A 22,222-nucleotide genomic window follows, 5' to 3' on the forward strand; every position below is an offset into this window, starting at 1 on the left:
AAGTTGTGGCAAAATGGCTTGTGGACAACAAAGTCAAGGTATTGGAGTGGCCATCACAAAGCCCTGACCTCAATCCTATAGAACATTTGTGGGCAGAACTGAAAAAGTGTGTGCGAGCAAGGAGGCCTACAAACCTGACTCAGTTACACCAGCTCTGTCAGGAGGAATGGGCCAAAATTCACCCAACTTATTGTGGGAAGCTTGTGGAAGGCTACTTGAAACGTTTGACCCAAGTTAAACAATTTAAAGGCAATGCTACCAAATACTAATTGAGTGTATGTAAACTTCTGACCCACTGGGAATGTGATGAAAGAAATAAAAGCTGAAATAAATCATTCTCTCTACTATTATTCTGACATTTCACATTCTTAAAGTGGTGATCCTAACTGACCTAAAATATGGAATGTTTACTAGGATTAAGTGTCAGGAATTGTGAAAAACTGAGTTTAAATGTGTTTGGCTAAGGTGTCTGTAAACGTCCGACCTCAACTGTAAATTAAAAACGACTTAACAGACACACACATGCACACGCACAGCGCATGGTGAGAAAACATCCTCCAACACTGGAGATTGTAACACTTTTTTGGATAGTCTACAAACGAACTATCTAGTAACCCTAGCTCTAACCCTATCCTTAACCCTTTACCTAACTCTTATTCTAAACCTAACCTTGCTTATCAACAGATCATTTGTGGATAGTATGACCATCTGTAGAGCAACTACAGATGGAATATCCGGACTATCCAAGTAGTAAAGTGTGACCGAGATTAATTGTTGATCTCTGCTGTGGAGGGGCAGAGAGAGGGAGTGAGGGTGGGTGGGTGGGTGGGAGGGGAGGGGAGGGGAGGGGAGGGGGAGGGAGTGGGAGGGAGTGGGAGGAAGTGGAGGAGAGTGGGAAACACTATGACTTTCAGAAGGAATAATAGCCAGGGAACCAACCCAATAGGAGGCTTGTCCACTAAGAAGGAGAGAGGGAGAGAGAGGTAAGGGTAAGAGAAGGGTAAGAGAGACAGAGAGCAGAGAGACAGAAAACTCCAAACTTGATAAAAGAGGGCAGGTACCATTGACAGGTAAGACAATATTTGTTGTTTCTTTCTTCCGGGGGGGATGCTATTAGATGTGACACGCTCGATAACAGCATGTAAACAGAGCAAGACCAGGAGAGAGTGTTTGTGTCTTACAGTGTGTGAGGTGTATGTGGGACGAGGAGTGTGTGTTTCTGTGTGCGTGTCTTGGCAGAGAGGCGGACGTGAACAGAGCCTGACAGTGTGTGTTTCTATAGAGATGCTGAATGAGAGTGGTACTGTCCTCTCCTCCCAAAGCGAGTTGCTTCTGCTAAAGTTCTCTCACAAAGCAGATTCTAGAACCCTGTTGCTCTGCGACATTCAGACAAATAGCGACACGCCTATCCATTTCGTTCAGCTAAACATGCTGCTTTCTTGTTGCAAGTTGATGGAAGGGTAGTACTGGGTGGCAAAAAGACTGAACTGAAAGTGAAGTTAATTTTCACAGTCAGACTTAGGATTACATTGCTTTGCGGTGTTTGGCTATATCACGCTACCCTCTACAGCTCCTAAGCTTTAAATCAGATAGGGCTTGACAACTGTCCAGGTGTCTGTCAAGACGTCTGTCTGTCTTCTAGGATTGGTAGGTCACAATTATATACAGATTTTTGTTGATCAATGTCTTTGAAAAGAGAGGAGAAGCTTTCTGAAATTTCCAGAATCATCTCAGGAATGTTCATTCCTTCATAATGGTCTGTGGTCTGGACTGGTTCTGTTGAATTGGACATCTGTGTTTTTACACAGCAATAAAACTGTCAATTGAATTTATTATTGACAAAAAATGTCCCTGCATGGGAAACATTGTTAAAATGGATCATTGTTGATTTTTTAAATATATTTTTTATTTTACTAGGCAAGTCAGTTAAGAACAAATTCTTATTTTCAATGATGGCCTAGGAACAGTGGGTTAACTGCCTGTTCAGGGGCAGAACAACAGATTTGTACCTTGTCAGCTCGGGGATTTGAACTTGCAACCTTCCAGTTACTAGTCCAACACTCTAACCACTAGGCTACCCTGCCGTTGTATGATATTTGATCATACAACATTATCTGTTGTCTAACACGTGCTATAAAATATCTATATCATTCTGCCAAAACAAAGTTTCTTATTTGACATTTGGCGATATTTCCTTTAGAATGTGGGTCATCCAGGAGATTAGACAGCCAGGCTATATATCTGCCTGCCATCTCAACCAGGCTATATATCTGCCTGCCATCTCAACCAGGCTATATATCTGCCTGCCATCTCAACCAGGCTTAACAGTGCAGACAGTCCAATCATTTTCCTTGCTTGTCTGCAGACCCTCCTCTGTCTGTCTCAGTATTTTCCAAATGGTGTTTCATAGCCAAGCGTTCTTGGGCTGGAGCTATAGCCTGTAAGGTAAACCAGTAAGGTTGAGGTGTTACCAGTCACATTTCTGCCTAGACTTTATAGCTCCCCTTAATAGAGTGGCCAACCCTTTTCTCCAGTGGAGCAGAAAATATATTCCGGGAGATGTAAGCGACAATGGAAAAGTGAATAAAGTTGAAGGATTCTTACCATGGTTCGAGGATGATCTTGGAGCAACTCTTACTCAGATGTGCTGAAGCCTGAGTATTACGGGTGTTATCTATCTACATACTTTTTATATATATATATATATATATATATATATATATATATATATATAGTACCAGTCAAAAGTTTGAACACACCTACTCTTTCAAGGATTTTTCTTAATTTTTACTATTTTCTACATTGTAGAATAATAGTGAAGACATCAAAACTATGAAATAACACATGTGGAATCAATGTAGTAACCAAAAAAAGTGTTAAACAAATCAAAATATGTTTTATATTTCAGATTCTTCAAAGTAGCCACCATTTGCCTTGATGGCACTTTGCACACCCTTGGTATTCTCTCAACCAGCTTCAGGAGGTAGTCACCTGGAATGCTTTTCCAACAGTCTTGAAGGAGTTCCCACATACACTCAATTGAGTTGAGGTCGGGTGATTGTGGAGGCCAGGTCATCTGATGCAGCACTCCATCACTCTCCTTCTTGGTCAAGTAGCCCTTACACTGCCTGGAAGTATTTTTGGGTCATTGTCCTCTTGAAAAACAAATGATAGTCCTACTAGGCGCAAACCAGATGGGATGGTGTATCGCTGCAGGGTGATTCACTTTGGGAACCACACATGTGGAGATCATCCATTCACATACTTTGCGTCTCACAAAGACACCGCGGTTGGAAGCAAAAATCTAAAATTTGGACTCATCAGACCAAAGGACAGATTTCCACCGGTCTAATGTCCGTGTTTCTTTGCCCAAGCAAGTCTCATTTTCTTATTGCTGTCCTTTAGTAGTGGTTTCTTTGCAGCAGTTCAACCATGAAGCCCTGATTCATGCAATCTCCTCTGAACAGTTGATGTTGAGATGTGTCTGTTACTTGAACTCTGAAGCATTTATTTGGGCTGCAATCCGAGGTGCAGTTAATACCAATGTCTGGTAACTCAAATGAACTTATCCTCTGCAGCAGAGGTAACTCTGGGTCTTCCTTTCTTGTGGCAGTCCTCATGAGAACCAGTTTCATCATAGTTCTTGATGATTTTTGCGACTGCACTTGAAGAAACTTTAAAAGTTATTGAAGTTTTCCGGATTGACTGACCTTAAATGTCTTAAAGTAATTTCTCTTTGCTTATTTGAGCTGTTCTTTCCATAATATGGACTTCGTATTTTACCAAATAGGGCTATCTTCTGTATACCAACCCTACCTTGTCACAATACAACCGATTGGCTCAAACGCATTAAGAAGGAAAGAAATTCCACAAATTTACTTTTAACAGGGCACAACTCTTAATTGAAATACATTCCAGGTGACTACCTCATGAAGCTGGTTGAGAGAATGCCAAGAGTGTTCAAAGCTGTCATCAAGGCAAAGGGTGGCTACTTTGAAGAATCTGAAATATAAAACATATTTTGATTTGTTTAACACTTTTTTTGGTTACTACGTGATTCCATATGTGTTATTTTCATAGTTTTGATGTCTTCACTATTATTCTACAATGTAGAAAATAGTTTTAAAATATATATATATATTGTGATGACTAACAACCCTAAGTCACATACACATAGCTGTGACTATAGTATAGATGTGCAGAACTCTGTCATCTCTCTCTTGTGTCTACCAACAGCCCTAACTCTCTGTCCTGACGTCGTAACATCTGATTATAGCTGTTGGAGTTCTGGACTACTGAGAGAGGAAAAGTGAAATCACACTCTGGGCTGAGTGGCATTGCCAGGAACACGATTAGTTTAGGAGGAAGGGAAGTTCAGAACTGTTTATCCTGGCCTGGACAGACTCTGGCTAGGAGAATAGTTTTGCAATGACTCTCAGCTATTTATCAGACTCAACAGAAGGCTTTCTCACAACAAACAAAGGACAGAAAAACACAGTCAATCCCACACTGTTGTAAGATGCTGATCCATAACACCTTGTATTTTTGTGAGTAGTCACTTGTTGTATCTTGTGGACTCTGTCAATTACTAACTAATGACCAACAACTGGTTTGGTGTGGTCTCCTGTATGCTAGGTTGTAAGATTGCCAGAGTGAGAGAGACCAAGGGAAAAGAGAGGAAGACAGAGAGAGAGATGGAGAGAGAGACTTAGGGTCCCCTGTTGGGCTGGGCGTCTCAGAACTCTAGCCCCCTCTGACCCCCTCGTTAGGATCCACTCACATTGGACCAAGAGCTGTATTCAACCTGGATCTCAGAAGTTCAGCTTTACAGCGTGATTGAAAGGCAATGTTCCCACTTTAAGCTCCCTATTAAAACTCACCCCCCTCTCTCTCTCTCTCTCTCTCTCTCTCTCTCTCTCTCTCTCTCTCTCTCTCTCTCTCTCTCTCTCTCTGTGTGTCTCCCCCTCTCTCTCTCTCTCTCTCTGTGTCTCCCCACCCCTCTCTCTCTCTCTCCCTTCTCTCTCTCTCTCTCTCTCTCTCTCTCTGTGTCTCCCCCACCCCTCTCTCTCGCTCTCCCTTCTCTCTCTCTCTCTCTGTCTCCCCCACCCCTCTCTCTCCCTCTCTCTCTCTCTCTCTCTCCCTTCTCTCTCTCTCCCTTCTCTCTCTCTCTCTCTCTCTCTCTCTCTCTCTCTCTCTCTCTCTCTCTCTCTCTCTCTCTCTGTCTCCCCCTCTCTCTCTTTGTCCCCCTCTCTCTCTCTCTCCCCCTTCTCTCTCTCTCTCTCTCTCTCTCTCTTATTTTTAACAGCTGTAAAGGAAAAGCTAGTGCTTCACCCAGTCATTAATGAGAACCATGTCTGTGTGCTTCGCCTGCACAGGTCACTGCTCTCAACTCAGCCTTTATATAAGCAGATTACCAAACCCCTGCAGAAGGCTAGAGGAAAACATTTACTGTAGTGGCTGCTAGCAAGTAATCCACTTTAAACTGTGATCACTTTTAAGGTTTAATAACGCAATCATAACTCCCATTTAAACTGCATCATAAACTATTTAGAAACAAAGTCATGCCAAATAAAGGGGCATATATATTCTTTACCAAATGACACATTTCCCATAACCCTTTTGCCACAATCTCTTTTTCCTCCCTCCCACTCTCGGTCTCGGTTTCTCTCTGTCTCTGTCTCTGGGTCTCTGTCTCTCTGTCTCTGGGTCTCTGTCTCTCTGTCTCTGGGTCTCTATCTCTCTGTCTCTGGGTCTCTATCTCTGGGTCTCTGGGTCTCTGTCTCTCTGTCTCTGGGTCTCTATCTCTCTGTCTCTGGGTCTCTGTTTCTCTGCCTCTGGGTCTATGTCTCTCTGTCTCTGGGTCTCTGTCTCTCTGTCTCTGGGTCTCTGTCTGTCTTTCTGTCTATCTCTCTGTCGCTCTGTCTTTGTCTTTGTCTCTGTCTCTCTTTCTCTCTGTCTCTATCTCTCGGTCACTCTGTCTCTGTCTCTCTATGTCACTCTGTCTCTATCGCTCTGTCTCTCTGTCTGTCTCTGGGTCTCTGTCTCTCTGTCTCTGGGTCTCTGTCTCTCTGTCTCTGGGTCTCTGTCTGTCTTTCTGTCTCTATCTCTCTGTCGCTCTGTCTTTGTCTCTGTCTCTCTTTCTCTCTGTCTCTCTGTCACTCTGTCTCTCTGTCTCTGGGTCTCTGTCTGTCTTTCTGTCTCTATCTCTCTGTCGCTCTGTCTTTGTCTTTGTCTCTGTCTCTCTTTCTCTCTGTCTCTCTGTCACTGTCTCTCTGTCTCTGTCACTCTGTCTCTGTCACTCTGTCTCTGTCTCTGTCTCTGGGTCTCTGTCTGTCTTTCTGTCTCTATCTCTCTGTCGCTCTGTCTTTGTCTTTGTCTCTGTCTCTCGGTCACTCTGTCTCTGTCTCTCTATCTCTGTCACTCTGTCTCTGTCTCTCTGTCTCTGGGTCTCTGTCTCTCTATCTCTGTCACTCTGTCTCTATCTCTCTGTCGCTCTGTCTTTGTCTTTGTCTCTGTCTCTCGGTCTCTCTGTCTCTGTCTGTCTCTGTCACTTTGTCTCTATCTCTCTTTCTCTCTGTCTCTATCTCTCGGTCACTCTGTCTCTCTATGTCACTCTGTCTCTATCGCTCTGTCTCTCGGTCTGTCTCTGGGTCTCTGTCTCTCTGTCTCTGGGTCTCTGTCTTTCTGTCTCTGGGTCTCTGTCTGTCTTTCTGTCTCTATCTCTCTGTCGCTCTGTCTTTGTCTCTGTCTCTCTTTCTCTCTGTCTCTCTGTCACTGTCTCTCTGTCTCTGTCACTCTGTCTCTGTCACTCTGTCTCTGTCTCTGTCTCTGGGTCTCTGTCTGTCTTTCTGTCTCTATCTCTCTGTCGCTCTGTCTTTGTCTTTGTCTCTGTCTCTCGGTCACTCTGTCTCTGTCTCTCTATCTCTGTCACTCTGTCTCTGTCTCTCTGTCTCTGGGTCTCTGTCTCTCTATCTCTGTCACTCTGTCTCTATCTCTCTGTCGCTCTGTCTTTGTCTTTGTCTCTGTCTCTCGGTCTCTCTGTCTCTGTCTGTCTCTGTCACTTTGTCTCTATCTCTCGGTCACTCTGTCTCTGTCTCTCTATCTCTGTCACTCTGTCTCTGTCACTCTGTCTCTATCTCTCTGTCTCTGTCTGTCTCTGTCACTTTGTCTCTATCTCTCGGTCACTCTGTCTCTGTCTCTCTATCTCTGTCACTCTGTCTCTGTATCTCTGTCACTCTGTCTCTGTCACTTTGTCTCTATCTCTCGGTCACTCTGTCTCTGTCTCTCTATCTCTGTCACTCTATCTCTGTCTCTCTATCTCTGTCACTTTGTCTCTGTCACTCTGTCTCTATCTCTCTGTCGCGCTGTCTCTGTCTGTCTCTCTGTCAATTCAATTCATTTCAAAGTGGCTTTATTGCCATGGGAAACATGTGTTTACATTGCCAAAACAACAATGACAAAAACCAACAAAGGGAATTAAACATCACAAAGACAGAAACAATCAGACATTAACAGTAAACATTACTACACAAGCAAAAGGTTTCAAGAGAGTACCATGGGAGGGAGGGGGGGGGGGGGTGTCACACATTTTGCTGCTGGGATTGATTTGTGTTCGAATTCTTTGTGGGTTTGTGTAATTTGAGGGAAATATGTGTCTCATATGGTCGTACATTTGACAGGGGGGTAGAAAGTGCAGCTTGGTTTTCAACTAAGTTTATGGACAGTGGTCACATATCTTGTCTTCTCTTGAGAGCCTGGTCTTCCTATGGCAGCCACTCTCAACAGCAAGGCTATGCTCACTGAGTCTGTACATAGTCAAGGCTTTCCTTCGTGTTGGGTCAGTCCCAGTGGTCAGGTATTCCGCCACTGTGTACTCTCTGATAAGGGCAAGGTAGCATTCCAATTTGGTCAGGTTTTTTGGTTGATTCTTTCCAATCTGTCAAGTACTTCTCTGTTAGTTTTTTTCATACTTTGGTTGGGGCTAATTTTATGTCTGTTAACAGAGCCACATAACCAGCTGGCTGAGGGGACTTTTCTCTAGGTTCATCTCTCTGTAGGTTAAGGCTTTGTGATGGAAGGTTTGGGCATCGCTTTCCTTCAGGTGGTTGTGGAATTGAACAGTTCTTTTCTGGATTTGGATAATTCACGGGTATAGTCCTAATTCTGATCTGCATACGTTATTTGGGTTATGCATTGACAATATTTTTGCCGAATTCTGCATGCGGAGTCTCAATTGGGTGTTTTTCCCATTTTGTGAATTCTTGGTTGGTGAGTGGACCCCAGGGCTCACCACCATAGAAGGCAATTCCTCCACCACTTCTCTCTCCGTCCTAAGGCCACCAAGTGGGTTCTATAACTGAGTGGAGTATTTTAAGCCAGATCCTAATTGGGATGTCAAATTGTATGTTTCTTTTGATGGCATAGAAGGCCCTTCTTGCCTTGTCTCTGTCTGTCTGTCTGTCTGTGTCTGTCTCTCTCTCTCTCTCTCTCTCTCTCTCTCTCTCTCTCTCGCTCTCTCTCTCTCCAACTCTCTGTCTCTCTGTCTTTGTCTCTGTCTCTCTTTCTCTCTGTCTCTCTGTCACTGTCTCTCTGTCTCTGTCACTCTGTCTCTGTCACTCTGTCTCTGTCTCTGTCTCTGGGTCTCTGTCTGTCTTTCTGTCTCTATCTCTCTGTCGCTCTGTCTTTGTCTTTGTCTCTGTCTCTCGGTCACTCTGTCTCTGTCTCTCTATCTCTGTCACTCTGTCTCTGTCTCTCTGTCTCTGGGTCTCTGTCTCTCTATCTCTGTCACTCTGTCTCTATCTCTCTGTCGCTCTGTCTTTGTCTTTGTCTCTGTCTCTCGGTCTCTCTGTCTCTGTCTGTCTCTGTCACTTTGTCTCTATCTCTCGGTCACTCTGTCTCTGTCTCTCTATCTCTGTCACTCTGTCTCTGTCACTCTGTCTCTATCTCTCTGTCTCTGTCTGTCTCTGTCACTTTGTCTCTATCTCTCGGTCACTCTGTCTCTGTCTCTCTATCTCTGTCACTCTGTCTCTGTATCTCTGTCACTCTGTCTCTGTCACTTTGTCTCTATCTCTCGGTCACTCTGTCTCTGTCTCTCTATCTCTGTCACTCTATCTCTGTCTCTCTATCTCTGTCACTTTGTCTCTGTCACTCTGTCTCTATCTCTCTGTCGCGCTGTCTCTGTCTGTCTCTCTGTCAATTCAATTCATTTCAAAGTGGCTTTATTGCCATGGGAAACATGTGTTTACATTGCCAAAACAACAATGACAAAAACCAACAAAGGGAATTAAACATCACAAAGACAGAAACAATCAGACATTAACAGTAAACATTACTACACAAGCAAAAGGTTTCAAGAGAGTACCATGGGAGGGAGGGGGGGTCACACATTTTGCTGCTGGGATTGATTTGTGTTCGAATTCTTTGTGGGTTTGTGTAATTTGAGGGAAATATGTGTCTCATATGGTCGTACATTTGACAGGGGGGTAGAAAGTGCAGCTTGGTTTTCAACTAAGTTTATGGACAGTGGTCACATATCTTGTCTTCTCTTGAGAGCCTGGTCTTCCTATGGCAGCCACTCTCAACAGCAAGGCTATGCTCACTGAGTCTGTACATAGTCAAGGCTTTCCTTCGTGTTGGGTCAGTCCCAGTGGTCAGGTATTCCGCCACTGTGTACTCTCTGATAAGGGCAAGGTAGCATTCCAATTTGGTCAGGTTTTTTGGTTGATTCTTTCCAATCTGTCAAGTACTTCTCTGTTAGTTTTTTTCATACTTTGGTTGGGGCTAATTTTATGTCTGTTAACAGAGCCACATAACCAGCTGGCTGAGGGGACTTTTCTCTAGGTTCATCTCTCTGTAGGTTAAGGCTTTGTGATGGAAGGTTTGGGCATCGCTTTCCTTCAGGTGGTTGTGGAATTGAACAGTTCTTTTCTGGATTTGGATAATTCACGGGTATAGTCCTAATTCTGATCTGCATACGTTATTTGGGTTATGCATTGACAATATTTTTGCCGAATTCTGCATGCGGAGTCTCAATTGGGTGTTTTTCCCATTTTGTGAATTCTTGGTTGGTGAGTGGACCCCAGGGCTCACCACCATAGAAGGCAATTCCTCCACCACTTCTCTCTCCGTCCTAAGGCCACCAAGTGGGTTCTATAACTGAGTGGAGTATTTTAAGCCAGATCCTAATTGGGATGTCAAATTGTATGTTTCTTTTGATGGCATAGAAGGCCCTTCTTGCCTTGTCTCTGTCTGTCTGTCTGTCTGTGTCTGTCTCTCTCTCTCTCTCTCTCTCTCTCTCGCTCTCTCTCTCTCCAACTCTCTGTCTCTCTCTCAATTCAATTCAAATCTCTCTATCTCTTTTTCCTCCACCTCTTCTCTCTCCATCCAGGACAATGAAGGCAGCTGTGGGACTCTACTCTGCCCTGGTGCTCTGTCTCCTGATGGGGGCAGTGTTCTCCCAGAGACCGAGACCTAAAAAACCTCCTAAGCCTCCTAAGGCCACCAAGCGGCCCTCTTTCAAGCCTAGCCTGCCCCCTGATGAGCTGGAACCCCAGGAGCCCACAGACTTCCCCCCTCCCATCCTTGGCCCCCCTCCATGTTCCTTGACTGCCCCCGCGAGTGTTTCTGCCCCCCCTCCTTCCCCAACGCCCTCTATTGTGAGAACCGGAACCTCCGTACGGTCCCTGTGATCCCGTCGAGAGTCCACTACCTTTACCTGCAGAACAACTACATCTCTGTGGTAACAGCGGAACCCTTCAACAATGCCACAGAGCTGCGATGGGTTAACATGGCCAACAATCGCATAAGAAAAGTAGACAAGCAGGTGGGAGCTTTTTTCTATTTATTGATTTCATTTATTTATGCATTCACTGATTTTCATAATTCCATCTTTCTTTCTTTTTTCTCGCTATTTGCCTCTGTCTCTCTTTCTCCCTCTCTCTCTCCCTCTCCCTCTCACTCTCTCTCTCTCTCTCTCTCTCTCTGTCTCCCTTTCTCTCTCTCTCTCTCTCTCTCTCTCTCTCTCTCTCTCTCTCTCTCTCTCTCTCTCTCTATCTCTCTCTCTCTCTCTCTCTGTCCCTCTCTCTTCGTCTCTCTCTCTCTGTCTCCCTCTCAATTCAATTCAGTTCAATTCAAGGGCTTTATTGGCATGGGGAACATGTGTTAACATTGCCAAAGCAAGTGAGGTAGATAATATATAAAGTGAATATATAAAGTGAAATAAACAATCAAAATGTACAGTAAACATTACACATACAGAAGTTTCAAAACAATAAAGACATTACAAATGTCATATGATATATATACAGTGTTTTAACAATGTACAAATGGTTAAAGGACACAAGATAAAATAAATAAGCATAAATGTGGGTTGTATTTACAATGGTGTTTGTTCTTCACTGGTTGCCCTTTTCTCATGGCAACAGGTCACGAATCTTGCTGCTGTGATGGCACACTGTGGAATTTCACCCAGTAGATATGGGAGTTTATCAAAATTGGATTTGTTTTCGAATTCTTTGTGGATCTGTGTAATCTGAGGGAAATATGTCTCTCTGATATGGTCATACATTGGGCAGGAGGTTAGGAAGTGCAGCTCAGTTTCCACCTCATTTTGTGGGCAGTGAGCACATAGCCTGTCTTCTCTTGAGTGCCATGTCTGCCTACGGCGGCCTTTCTCAATAGCAAGGCTATGCTCACTGAGTCTGTACATAGTCAAAGCTTTCCTTAATTTTGGTTCAGTCACAGTGGTCAGGTATTCTGCCGCTGTGTACTCTCTGTGTAGGGCTAAATAGCATTCTAGTTTGCTCTGTTTTTTTGTTAATTCTTTCCACTTTTTGTTTTCTCATGATTTGGTTGGGTCTAATTGTGCTTCTGTCCTGGGGCTCTGTAGGGTGTGTTTGTGTTTGTGAACAGAGCCCCAGGACCAGCTTGCTTAGGGGACTCTTCTCCAGGTTCATCTCTCTGTAGGTGATGGCTTTGTTATGGAAGGTTTGGGAATCACTTCCTTTGAGGTGGTTATAGAATTTAACGGCTCTTTTCTGGATTTTGATAATTAGTGGGTATTGGCCTAATTCTGCTCTGCATGCATTATTTGGTGTTCTACGTTATACACAGAGGATATTTTTGCAGAATTGTGCGTGCAGAGTCTCAATTTGGTGTTTGTCCCATTTTGTGAAGTCTTGGTTGGTGAGCGGACCCCAGACCTCACAACCATAAAGGGCAATGGGCTCTATGACTGATTCAAGTATTTTTAGCCAAATCCTAATTGGTATGTTGAAATGTATGTTCCTTTTGATGGCATAGAATGATGCCCTTCTTGCCTCTCTCTCTGTCTCCCTCCCTCTCTCTCCCTCTCTGTCTCTCTCTCTCTCTCTCTCTCTCTCTCTCCGTCTCTCTCTCTCTCTCTCTCTCTCTCTCTCTCTCTCTCTCTCTCTCTCTCTGTCTCCCTCCCTCTCCCTCCCTTTCTCTCCCTCTCTCTCTCTCTCTCTCCGTCTCTCTCTCTCTCTCTCCTCTCTCTCTCCGTCTCTCTCTCCGTCTCTCTCTCCGTCTCTCTGTCTCTCTCTCTCTCTCTCTCTCCGTCTCTCTCTCTCCGTCTCTCTCTCTCCGTATCTCTGTCTCTCTCTCTCTGTCTCTCTCTCTCTGTCTCTCTCCCTCTCTGTCTCTCTCTCTCTCTCTCTCCCTCTCTCTCTCTGTCTCTCTCTCTCTCTCTCCGTCTCTCTCTCTCTGTCTCCCTCTCTGTCTCTCTCTCCCTCTCTGTCTCTCTCTCCCTCTCTGTCTCTCTCTCTCTCTCTCTCTCTCTCTCTCTCCGTCTCTCTCTCTCTGTCTCTCTGTGTCCCAGGTGTTTGAGAAGGTACCTGGTCTGTTGTTTCTCTACATGGAGAGGAACCAGCTGAAGGAGGTTCCTGATGACCTGCCAGCTGGGTTGGAGCAGCTCATTCTCAGCCACAACCAGATCTCCAAGATCCCCTCTGGAGCCTTCGGCAAGATGGAGCACCTTGCTCTGCTCGACCTGCACCACAACAAGGTACACACACACATACAAATGCACAAACATACACACGCATTTATGCATGCACACACACACATACAAACACATGCACACAGGCATGTATGCACACGGACTCGCACAAACACATGCTTGCATGCGCACACAAATGCACTCACTCTCACGCTCACTCAATGTTAATTCTCCCTGTGTATTCTCTGTTGTGTTTAGTTGAGTGACAGTGATGTGGGGAAGAACACTTTTAAAGACATGAAGAACCTGGTTCAGCTGAACTTGGCCCACAACATCCTGAAGAAGATGCCAGCTAACATCCCCAACGGCATCACACAATTATTCCTGGACAGGAACAACATCGAGGACATCCCTAAGTAATGACACATGCATGCACACACAATGCAGGTACGCACACGTACGCACACACACATTATCTATTGGCCGAAACATTGGTGTGAGATCCAGTAAAGCACACAAGAATGACAGTGTTCTGAACTCTCTATCCTCTAAGCACTTGGAAAATACTGCATCATCCCACTATTTACAGTAACCCAGTTGTCTTCCCAATGCAGGGACTACTTCCAAGGCTTCTCCAACCTGGCGTTTGTGAGACTCAACTTCAACCAGCTAAGTGATAAGGGAGTACCTAAGGCTGTGTTCAACGTTTCCACCCTGCTAGACCTTCACCTGGCCCACAACCAGCTCACCTCCGTCCCCCTGTTCAACCCCCAGCTGGAGCAACTGCACCTCAACCACAACAGCATTGAGAGTGAGTAGCCTAACATAAGGCCATAATAGGTCTGTAGCATGACCACAACACAACCACATCACAACTATAACAGCATTGAGAATGAGTAACATGCAATGGAGATGCAAACATTAGTAACATAACCACGACAGCATTGATTAACCTATGTGTGTGCATGTGTGTGTGTGTGTGTCCGTGCGTGTTCATATGTCAGGTATTAACGGGACCCAGCTTTGTCCATTCAGTCTGTCCTCTGAGAGTCTGACTGATGAGGCTCTGATGCCCAGACTCAGGTAATATAAATATTCATAACACAATAGGTACGATAAATGGATTGATTTATTGATTTGTGTCTTTGATTGATTGATATTTTTTTGGATTGATTGATCGTTTTTTGACAGTTTGATTGATTGATTTATTGAAAGTTGATTGATTGATTGATCATTTTTTGATTGTTTGGTTGAAAGTTTGATTGATAGTTTGTTTGATTGATTGATAGATTGTTTGATTGATTGATAGATTGTTTGATTGATTGATAGTTTGTTTGGTTGATTGATAGATTGTTTGTTTGATTGATTGATTGATAGTTTGTTTGATTGATTGATAGTGTGTTTGATTGATTGATAGTTTGTTTGGTTGATTGATAGTTTGTTTGATTGATTGATTTATAGTTTGATTGATAGTTTGTATGATTGATTGATTGATACCCAACAGGTACCTGCGTCTGGATGGGAACCACCTGAGCCCTCCTGTCCCTCTGGATGTCATCATGTGTTTCAGACACCTCAAGTCTATTGTCATCTAGAGTCAGGCCTGGACATCACAACATCACACACACACACAAAACCACACAACACACACACAACCACACACATTAGTATTTTAGATGAGTGAAATGGTGCCAGATAAACTGAGTAAAATGATAACTGTACGGCTTTGACAACTTCAGGAATATTTCACAGCTGAAAGATTTTAAAACATTAAAACAAATATTTATAAAACTAGGTTTTGGTGCATGGATGTATTTGCAGTTACAGTAAGATAGGAGTTGTTTTGTCTGTAAGTTGTGTTTCTAATATTAAGGTAAATAAGTACCATAGAATAATGGAACAAGTGGCAGATGGAAAATAAAGGTACATTGACTGACATGCTACAAATATAGTGTAGTTACAATTAAGGTATGATTAGTCTTTGCACATAATGAATGTACTGTAACACTACATCTGGGGTAGGAAAGAAGCATGGTAATGGTTTACAGGGGCCAATACACAGGTATGGCATTTGGTGAATGAAAAACAGGTTAAAAACGTGACTACCATGTAGTTTAAAATGTCCTTGGTGTATCTGTGTTTTTGAGGTACTTTCGATAAAAGTAATTGTATCCCTTTGTTTTGTACAAATAAAATAAATAAAATGTGCTCGTGGGCTAATCATGAATCCTTTCCTAGCCACATCATTCCTATCCTTCTGAGTGTGTTCACTGTCCCCCTCTGAAAGCACAGTCTCCACTACCTCCTCATGAACATTAACCTATTATCACTGTCATCCTTGTTCCTGGCAACCCATTCTTGCTATATCGTCTGGAAAACCCAGAATATGACTGCTGCTGTTATAGGGAGGCAGGGAGAGAGCCAGCGAGAGAGCCAGCGAGAGAGCCAGTGAGAGAGCAAGCGAGAGAGCCAGGGAGAGAGCCAGCGAGAGAGCCAGCGAGAGAGCCGGGGAGAGAGCCAGCGAGAGAGCCGGGGAGAGAGCCAGCGAGAGAGCCGGGGAGAGAGCCAGCGAGAGAGCCAGGGAGAGAGCCAGCGAGAGAGCCAGCGAGAGAGCCAGGGAGAGAGCCAGGGAGAGAGCCAGCGAGAGAGCCAGGGAGAGAGCCAGCGAGAGAGCCAGGGAGAGAGCCAGGGAGAGTGCCAGCGAGAGAGCCAGGGAGAGAGCCAGCGAGAGAGCCAGCGAGAGAGCCAGGGAGAGAGCCAGCGAGAGAGCCAGCGAGAGAGCCAGGGAGAGAGCCAGCGAGAGAGCCAGCGAGAGAGCCAGGGAGAGAGCCAGCGAGAGAGCCAGCGAGAGAGCCAGGGAGAGAGCCAGCGAGAGAGCCAGCGAGAGAGCCAGGGAGAGAGCCAGCGAGAGAGCCAGCGAGAGAGCCAGGGAGAGAGCCAGCGAGAGAGCCAGCGAGAGAGCCGGGGAGAGAGCCAGCGAGAGAGCCGGGGAGAGAGCCAGCGAGAGAGCCGGGGAGAGAGCCAGCGAGAAAGCCAGCGAGAGCCAGCGAGAGAGCCAGGGAGAGAGCCAGGGAGAGAGCCAGCGAGAGAGCCAGCGAGAGAGCCAGGGAGAGAGCCAGCGAGAGAGCCGGGGAGAGAGCCAGGGAGAGAGGCAGGGAGAAAGCCAGGGAGAGAGCCAGCGAGAGAGCCGGGGAGAGAGCCAGGGAGAGAGCCAGCGAGAGAGCCAGGGAGAGAGCCAGCGAGAGAGCCAGGGAGAGAGCCAGCGAGAGAGCCGGGGAGAGGGAGAGAGGCAGGGAGAGAGGCAGGGAGAGAGCATGTTGTGCTGCATGTTAGAGACAGACAATTTGCCATGTGAAGTGAATTATTATCTCCTTATCCGCCTGTCTGTCTGTCGAACCATACTGTATGTACAGAATATATAAACAGACACACACATGTATGTGCCTACACGCACACACACAGGAGAATGAGTCCGTTTGTTGTCTTTTAGAAAAATATGTTTTGGAAGGGTTTTCTGGGTGAGGAACGACCAATTGATGAATGTCCCTGTGGGTGGTGCTTTTTGCTACTCATCTATGGGCTTATCAACACTAAAGATAACAATTATATCATTAATATAACATTCATTTCTGAGAAACAATGACAACACTAGGTATTCTGTCTTGGAATTTGAAAGGCCTAAATTGTCCTATCAAATGTTACAACTGTATTGATATACTATAGCAACGCTCCAAGAAACACACCTGCTCCATAAGGACCTTGGCATCCCGTAATCCGAGCTGTCAAGTTATACATTTTAAATTTGTTCACAGTCTATTTAACAAGGAGGAAACATTTTACAATGAAATTGGACCCATCTCCAGGCTGTTCAGTGTCCCCTAAATGATGTGGTAGTGCCCTGCAGTTAAATGCTTCTGGGACAAAGTAAACCTTTTATTTTTTAGAAGTGCATGAACGTAAATATATTCAAACGCATTCTTAAATGGAAGAAGTTTGGAAGCACCAAGGCTGTTCCTACAGCTGGCTGCCCGGCCAAACTGATCATTCGGGTAGAAGATCCTTGGTCAGGGTGGTGACCAAGAACCTGATGGTCACTCTAACAGAGCTCCAGATATTCTCTGTGGAGATGGGAGAACCTTCCAGAAGGACAATCATCTCTGCAGCACTCCACAAATCAGGCATTTGTGGTAGAGGAGCCAGACAGAAGCCACTCCTCAGTAAAAGGCACATGACAGCCCGCTTGGAGTTTGCCAAAAGTCACCTAAAGGACTCTCAAACCATGAGAAACAAGATTCTCTGGTCAGATGAAACCAAGATTGAACTCTTTGGCCTGAATGCCAAGTGTCACATCTGGAGGAAACCTGGCACCATACTTATGGTGAAGCATGGTGGTGGCAGCATCATGCTTCTGAATGTTTTTCAGCGGCAGGGACTGGGAGACTAGTCAGGATCGAGGGAAAGGTGAACGGAGCAAAGTACTGAGAGATCCTTGATGAAAACCTGCTCCAGAGCACTCAGGACCTCAGACTGGGGCGAAGGTTCACCTTCCAACAGGACAACGACCCTAAGCACACAGCCAAGACAACGCAGGAGTGGCTTCGGGACAAGTCTCTGAATGTCCTACAGTGGCCAAGCCAGATCCCGGACTTGAACCCAATTTAACATCTCTAGAGGGACCTGAAAATAGCTGTGCAGCGACGCTCCCCATCCAACCTGACAGAGCTTGGGAGAATCAGCAGAGAAGAATGGGAGAAACTCCCCAAATACAGGTGTGCAAAGATTTAGCGTCATACTCAAGAAGACTCGAGGCTTTAATCTCTGCCAAAGGTTCTTCAATAATGTGCCGAGTAAAGGGTCTTAATACTTATGTAAATGTGATATTTCCATTGTTTTTTGTTTATAAATTAGCAAAAATTTCAAAAAAACGTTTTTGCTTTCTCATTATGGGGTATTGTATGTAGATTTTTTTTGTATTTAATAGATTTTAGAATAAGTCTGTAACCAAACAAAATGTGTAAAAAGTCAAGAGGTCTGAATACTTTCCGAAGGCACTGTAATTGTTAAGGACTAATTGTTAAGGGGAGTTTTTCCGGCTAAAAATAAAAGGAATGGAGCTAAGCACAGGCAAAATGGATGGAGGACATGGGATTGTGGGAATGAGATGGGAGTTGGGGCTGGAGTCTCACTTCTTTTTGGGGTTTTTTCCCATTACATACTACATCTATTATTATTTTTTATCATAATGATCAATACTTTGTATGTATGTAAAACATTTTTCTATGTTTTTTATTTTTGAGTAGAAGCTCACAGGTGAATATGAACTATTACCCCCCTCCCTCCTAAAATTACAACAAAAACTAAAATGATTGGTCCCAAAAAGAGAAGAACACATGTATGCAGTCATGAGAAGTTCAGTCTACATCTGAAAAATAAAGGAAGGAAGAATGAGTCCTTGCTGAGGATGCACATGTGTCTCATATGTAGAAATATTTCACATTCATATCGCACCGTTCATTGTGCTGAAAAGAGCGTCTGCTAAATGACTTAAATGTAAATGTAATGTAAAATGACTGCAGAAAATGACCGCTTCTCCACAAGCTGTCTTGGCCATCCCTGCTTACCTGGATCCTTGTGATGAGTCATCTAAAAGGTGAAACTACAGCACAAGGAAAGGAGAAACAGATCATTTCCAGATGTAAACCTCCACCCACACCTATTCAGATAAACATAAACTCACACCTATCCACGTACTGAGTGAATGAGATGACGTCCCTCAAGACTAAGGTCTAACCTCTTTCCTCATGACACGCCAGCGAAAATAAACTGATCATCCTTTGTTACTCGACAGTTGACGTAGATGCTTTCTTTCTTCTCTCTTGTTGTGCCATAGCTATGATCTTTTGCCAAGTTATATATACTTCTATAAAATGCCAAAACATACCAGCTAATCCAGCATGAGTCCTGGAAATAACACGTTTTACAACAGTAACTGTAAGCGTCTCGTTCACTCCAGGAATCCTGTAAAGCTTGGCCTTAGGGCTTAAATACCGTCAGCCCAACAGCCCAACCTTATTTGTGTCTTGAACTATGAGATCAGAGTCTGCTGCCAGGAAGTGGTTTAGTGAGGAAGACTCTTTTAGGGACACATTACGGTAAACCTATTCCTGGACTAAAAAGCACTTTCAATGGAGTAAATGAATGAAAGCGTCGTAAACCTTCATGTTCATGTCACAGTGACACTGTCAAATAAAGTAGAACCAAAGTGCATTAGAGTCCAGGAGTAGTCTTAATTCATCTGGGTTCTGCAAAACTGGCCTAGAGAGTTCTAATCATAAATGTTCAATCTCACCCAGCTGCAATGGGCTACAATACCCTGAGGGGCCTAACAGCTTATATTCAAGGGAACTGAAACTCACTCCCATAAACACAGTAATGCTGACCTCTTATGGTTAGAACATGTATTACATCAATGAAAAAGGAAAGAAGAAAAAACAGCACACCCTCAAAGTGAGGTGCTGACTAATTGAAGAAAGTTTCACATTCATTTTGGTAACACTTTACTTGACACCCAGCATCATAACGCGTTATGACACAGTCATAACCATGTCATACGATGTCGTAACAGCTGATATGACTTGTCATAAACTGTCATGATATGGTCTTAACATTGTCATGACACATATATTTACACCTGTTGTGACATATATTGCATTACTTTATGGTTGGTTATGACACCCACATAAGAGTGACAAAACATGCCCTTATGTCAGTAGTCAGTCAAAATGAGGATGTCTTGTCCTGCTCCTGAAATCTGCTCCTGCATTCATCATTCAGCAACAGAGCATTGAGGTAGGTGCATGTCTGACATCAATGCGTGCACAATTACAATTACAATTTAACATGGTCTATTTCAGGAAATGTTATATAACATAAACATACTGTTGATAAGTAGTTTATGGTGTCATGGAATGTTTTGCCTTGTGTGGTACGTGTTGTGGGTTTTGACAAGCTTATGTACACTACCTTTCAAAAGTTTGGGGTCACTTAGAAATGTCCTTGTTTTTGAAAGAAAAGCACATTTTTTTGTCCATTATAATAACATCAAATTGATCAGAAATACAGTGTAAACATTGTTAATGTTGGAAATGACTATTGTAGCTGGAAACCGAAGATTCTTTATGGAATATCTACATAGGCGTACAGAGGCCCATTATCAGCAACCATCACTCCTGTGTTGCAATGGCACATTGTGTTAGCTAATCCAAGTTGATCATTTTAAAAGGCTAATTGATCATTAGAAAACCCTTTTGCAATTATGTTATCACAGCTGAAATCTGTTGTCCTGATTAAAGAAGCAATAGAACTGGCGTTCTTTAGACTAGTTGAGGATCTGGAGCATCAACATTTGTGGGTTTGATTACAGGCTCCAAATTGCCAGAAACAAAGTACTTACTTCTGAAACTTGTCAGTCTATTCTTGTTCTGAGAAATGAAGGCTATTCCATGCGAGAAATTGCCAAGAAACTGAAGATCTCGTACAATGCTGTGTACTACACCCTTCACAGAACAGTGCAAACTGGCTCTAACCAGAATAGAAAGAGTGGGAGGCCCCGATGCACAACTGAGCAAGAGGACAAGTACATTAAAGTGTCTAGTTTGAGAAACAGGCGCCTCACAAGTCCTCAACTGGCAGCTTCATTAAATAGTACCCGCAAAACACCAGTCAACAGTGAAGAGGCGATTCCGGGATGCTGGCCTTCTAGGCAGAGTTTCAAAGAAAAAGCCATTGGAAGACAGGAGTGATGGTTGCTGATAATGGGCCTCTGTACGCCCATGTAGATATTCCATTTAAAAAATCAGCCGTTTCCAGCTACAATAGTCATTTACAACATTAACAATGTCTACACTGTATTAATGATCAATTTGATGTTATTTTAATGGACAAAAATATGCTTTTCTTTCAAAACAAGGACATTTCTAAGTGACCCCAAACTTTGGAATGGTAGTGTAGGTATTACACAATGTTCTGCCCTACATTTCCTAGAGTGCTGAGTCACTTCTTAGAGAGGTTAGAGAGGAAGTACTTTTTTCTGTTAATGCAGTATATTCTGGTTCCACTGTGTGCTTTGATTTCCTGGACCTGCAGCCTGCTTCCTATATGCTTCTTCTCATCCCACATAGCTGAGCAGCTGATGGATTCCCATAAGCACCTGTCTGGTGGGAGAACACGTCGAGAGCTTCAGGCAGAAAGGTGTGACATCATACAGAGAGCTCTGCTGGGGGTGGATGGAGATTCCGTACATATTTATGTCACAAGATGACGAGATGACAATCATTCAACAAAAACATTTTCAGTTCACGGAGGAAAGAGATGCTGCTGGGAAATGTTCTGAAAATACAGCAGAGATGGAGCCAGAGCTTTCTAGCCCCAGCCCCAGCCCCAGCCCCAGCCCCAGCATCAGCCCCAGCCCCAGCCCCAGCCTCAGTCCCAGCCCCAGCCTCAGCCTCAGCCTCAGCCTCAGCCTCAGCCCCAGCCCCAGCCTCAGCCTCAGCCTCAGCCCCAGCCCCAGCCTCAGCACCAGCTCAGCCCCAGCCCCAGCCTCAGTCCCAGCCTCAGCCCCAACCTCAGCCTCAGCACCAGCCCTAGCCTCAGCCTCAGCCCCAGCCCCAGCCTCAGCACCAGCCCTAGCCTCAGCCTCAGCCCCAGCCCCAGCCCCAGCCTCAGCCCCAGCCCCAGCCCCAGCTCAAGCCTCAGCCTGAGTTCCAGCCTCACACCCAGACCCTTGGCCTTCTTGGAAGGTCAAAGAAAGTTAGGGAAGCACCTCACTGTGGTAGTGTATTATTGTGTTCTCCATGGAAAGTTACTGTAAACAGAGGTGAAATTGGGGTGGAAGAGCAAGGAACGGAATTCTCAAAGGGAAATGATTTTGACAGAAACGTACAGTGGTTAGTGGTTAAGGCCTGCAATATAGTAATAATGTATGTGCTTATATTTGTCCTAGTTCACACATGTAAAAGTGTGTTTTTGCATATCCCAACTCACCATGAGACACCCTTGGAGAGTGGAGTCACATCCAGGGTCAGCCATTATCAAAGGCGAACCTGGAGCAATTAGGGCTAAGTGCCTTGCTCAAGGTCACATAGAGAGATTGTTCACCTTGTTGGCTCAGGGATTCAAACTAGAGACGTTTTGGTTACTGGCCCAATGCTCTAACCGCTAGGCTACAGGCTGTCCATATACAGGCTGTCCATATACAGTGGGGCAAAA

At 44.5% G+C, this 22,222-nt stretch overlaps 1 protein-coding gene across 1 annotated transcript; it reads left to right on the forward strand.

Moving 5' to 3' along the window:
• The first annotated feature begins 913 nt into the window (after nt 1-913).
• On the forward strand, nt 914-15,182 carry LOC115142526 (prolargin-like). Its single transcript, XM_029682051.2, is given in 8 exon segments — nt 914-1,070; nt 10,388-10,590; nt 10,593-10,822; nt 12,836-13,021; nt 13,214-13,371; nt 13,570-13,766; nt 13,960-14,038; nt 14,460-15,182. Coding segments are annotated over 7 exon segments (1,140 nt in total). The 5' UTR covers nt 914-1,070; nt 10,388-10,391; the 3' UTR covers nt 14,551-15,182.
• The last annotated feature ends 7,040 nt before the right edge of the window (nt 15,183-22,222 follow it).

The sequence above is a fragment of the Oncorhynchus nerka genome, linkage group LG2 (assembly GCF_034236695.1).
Source record: "Oncorhynchus nerka isolate Pitt River linkage group LG2, Oner_Uvic_2.0, whole genome shotgun sequence".
Classification (NCBI taxonomy): Eukaryota; Metazoa; Chordata; class Actinopteri; order Salmoniformes; family Salmonidae; genus Oncorhynchus; species Oncorhynchus nerka.